Source organism: Amblyomma mixtum, chromosome 5 (genome assembly GCF_055824585.1).
Source record: "Amblyomma mixtum isolate Tamu chromosome 5, ASM5582458v1, whole genome shotgun sequence".
NCBI classification, from domain to species: domain Eukaryota; kingdom Metazoa; phylum Arthropoda; class Arachnida; order Ixodida; family Ixodidae; genus Amblyomma; species Amblyomma mixtum.
The window spans coordinates 128,238,389-128,241,240 of NC_143016.1; the positions used below are offsets into that span (position 1 = coordinate 128,238,389).

Genomic DNA, 2,852 nt, shown 5'->3' on the forward strand with positions numbered 1-2,852 from the left:
GCGCACCATGGGAGGAGAGCGGCCGTGCTCGTCGCAGCAGCAGTACGGGCTGCGTGAAATTGGGTCTCCCGATCTAGAAGTTCTCGCGTGGCCGGCTGACAGCGTGAAAACGAGGCGAGAAAGGCTAAGTGAGCGGCCGAGACGCCCGAAGAACGAGAGGAACGTATCGCGATGAAACGCCGCCAACGACAACGACGGCATGTCACTACCGAATAGTCAAAAGACGAAACTGCTTTCGCTACGTATATCCCGGCGAGCTAAGCCATTGCTAATTTTTAAGTATAAGCCATAAACGCAGCAGGATTTGTGTCTCCAACCTGTTCTCTTTATGTTTACCGGAATGATTGTAAACATTTTATTCCGCGCAAACAGCTGGGTGCTACGAGGTCACGTTAAGTGGTCGAGAGTACATAGCCATCGACGACTTTATCAGCAAACCAGATTATCTGTATGAATTTGAATTTCCCCTCTTATGTGCATAAAAATTCAAAAGAAGCTTACGTTTAGCCACTATAGGTGGCTCTGTTCCCATACTTTTCCAGAACACCACCAGTTACTGTTTCTTAATCAAATTTCTTAATCCTTATCAGGTACTATTTCTCATTGAAAAACCCGCAATCAGCCTCCACCAGGCGGAGGGCCATGAAGACAAGCATCATCGCGTGCAAGCCAACGCGCGAAAAGCGGTTCTTTGACTACAAAACGCCTTGATTTAAATCGATACCAAACCACCATTTTTTTTATGCGAAGCATACTACTTTAGCTACCACTTCAGCCCTTCACCGTGGTTATGCGCCTCCAAATCACGTGATACATGACGTCACACCACGTGACACGATGACGTCAAGACAGTAGAGAAACGGGGGCCCACCTCGCGCCGTCGTGTGGTTGTGCGCCTCCAAATCACGTGATACATGACGTCACACCACGTGACACGATGACGTCACGACAGTGGAGAAACGGGGGCCCACCTCGCGCCGTCGCTGTGGTTGTGCGCCTCCAAATTACGCGACACGATGATGCTTCGCATTCTCCAGGCTTAACCAAGTTAAGCCTCAGCCATTTTTTTCTTGGGCACCCGTTAACTTTTTGACGCCTTCCATTTTCTTGCTCTCCTTTTTTCTAGGGCTCGGTTTCCAGTACTGCTTGGTATTTATTGATTAATTACAGTTTACCGACCTCGTGACCATTTTGCGCTGCTCGGAAGTTGATAGGTAGAGGAAAAAGACGACAAACAAGCGTGTGCCCGCTGACGCCTTCTGTCCGGTTCACCGCCCAGGCGTTACATCAAGGCCGATTCTTTTTGAGTCTCGAGTCAGAGAGCGTTCCCAGACTGAAATGGAGTCAGCTACCAACGAAAGTGCGCCGTCTGGAAATGCTGGCGCCTCCTCTTTTTCATTCTCGACATCAGCAGATGGCACGAAGTCCGTCAGCCACGACTGGACAACCAGCAGCGGCAGCAAGGTGAGCTTTTTAATCAACTATGTGCTCGACCAAGAAGTCATTAAACGGTGCGAATACAGGTGCGAACGAAACGCTAACACCACCGCCTATTAACGGAGGTAATAAATGCCATGAGTAAGTCTGACCTCAAAATCGAAACAGCTCTTTCTTCTTTCACTCCTACCTTCCTCCCTTCCCTTACGGCGTGGTTCAGGTGTCCGCCGAGATATGCGAGACAGATACTGCGCCATTTCCTTTCCTCAAAAACCAATTTACCAATTTACCATTTTACCATTTTAGGCGGTGTCCATTTAGTCCAATTTACCATTTTACCATTTAGTCCGGCAGTTTTCAACCTAATCTATTTGTTTAATATAGATATTGTTATTCGGCTCTGGTTTTATTTTTATAAGGCATTCATATCGATAAGGCGAGCTTCCACTGAAATAGACAATTATCCCAATTCAAGGCGTGCTTTGTGTGTCCACAGGTCGAGCAGGACACATCCAGCTCAAGCAAGAAGAAAAGCGCCCATTCGTCCTTCGTGCTGGGTTCTCCCTCCGACCTCGTAGCGGACGAAGAGCTCCACCAGTCGGCAAGGGCGGCCACGGTGGGCGTCATCGCGGTGCTCTCCCTGAGCATGCTGATGCTGCTGCTGCACGTGGGGCGCAGATACCTCGATGCCACGACCACCGAGGTGATCTTCGAGAACTACTCCATAGTGGTGCCGGAGACCGAGGTGAGGACGCCTGTCACCTGGCCGACGCTGGAGCCGACACCCTTCAGGCCGACGGCCACAGAAGGGGAGAACTCGACCATGGAGGAGGCTACGGAGAGCGTGCCTAAAGATTCACCATCGAACGAAACTGAGATCACGGGCTCGCCTACTTCGGAAGAATTTACCGAAGATTCTTCACTGACGTCGAACATGAACTCATCGGCCCCAGAACCAGCAACGGAGTCAATAACGGAATCGATCGAGAACTCGACGGCGACGGAACCAACAGCAGAGTCGAGCTCCCCCAAGAGCATCTTAATAGCGCGCGAATGACAGCTGACACGGAGACCGACATCACTGCGGTGGGCCCAATACGATTGTGAGGGGTGCACCGTAAACGGTCCATTTGTGTCGCGACGGTGTAAATAAACGCGCTCGTTTAAGACGTACGCTGGCGCTTCCCTTTGCCCGCAGTGACTGCTTCGCCTCCTCCGCCTTCAATCCACCTCAGGATTGAAGGGCAGCGTTGCGATAACAAGTATGCTATATCAAAGATCGAAAGGACCTGCTGATATCTTGTTTTCGATTATTTCACATTCGTCTCTCGATTTACTCTCGATTTCAATAAAATTGCTCGATCTTTTGTAATAGTGTTATGATGTCTGTATTATATCCGAAACTGTTTAATCTC

At 49.8% G+C, this 2,852-nt stretch overlaps 1 protein-coding gene across 1 annotated transcript; it reads left to right on the forward strand.

Moving 5' to 3' along the window:
• Nucleotides 1-1,307: 1,307 nt before the first annotated feature.
• Nucleotides 1,308-2,494, forward strand: LOC149343680 (uncharacterized). The gene is made up of 2 exons (XM_089547047.1): nt 1,308-1,464; nt 1,934-2,494. Exons 1-2 carry the CDS (start codon nt 1,339-1,341, stop codon nt 2,492-2,494), a joined length of 687 nt encoding a protein of 228 aa, XP_089403173.1. The 5' UTR covers nt 1,308-1,338.
• Nucleotides 2,495-2,852: the final 358 nt, after the last annotated feature.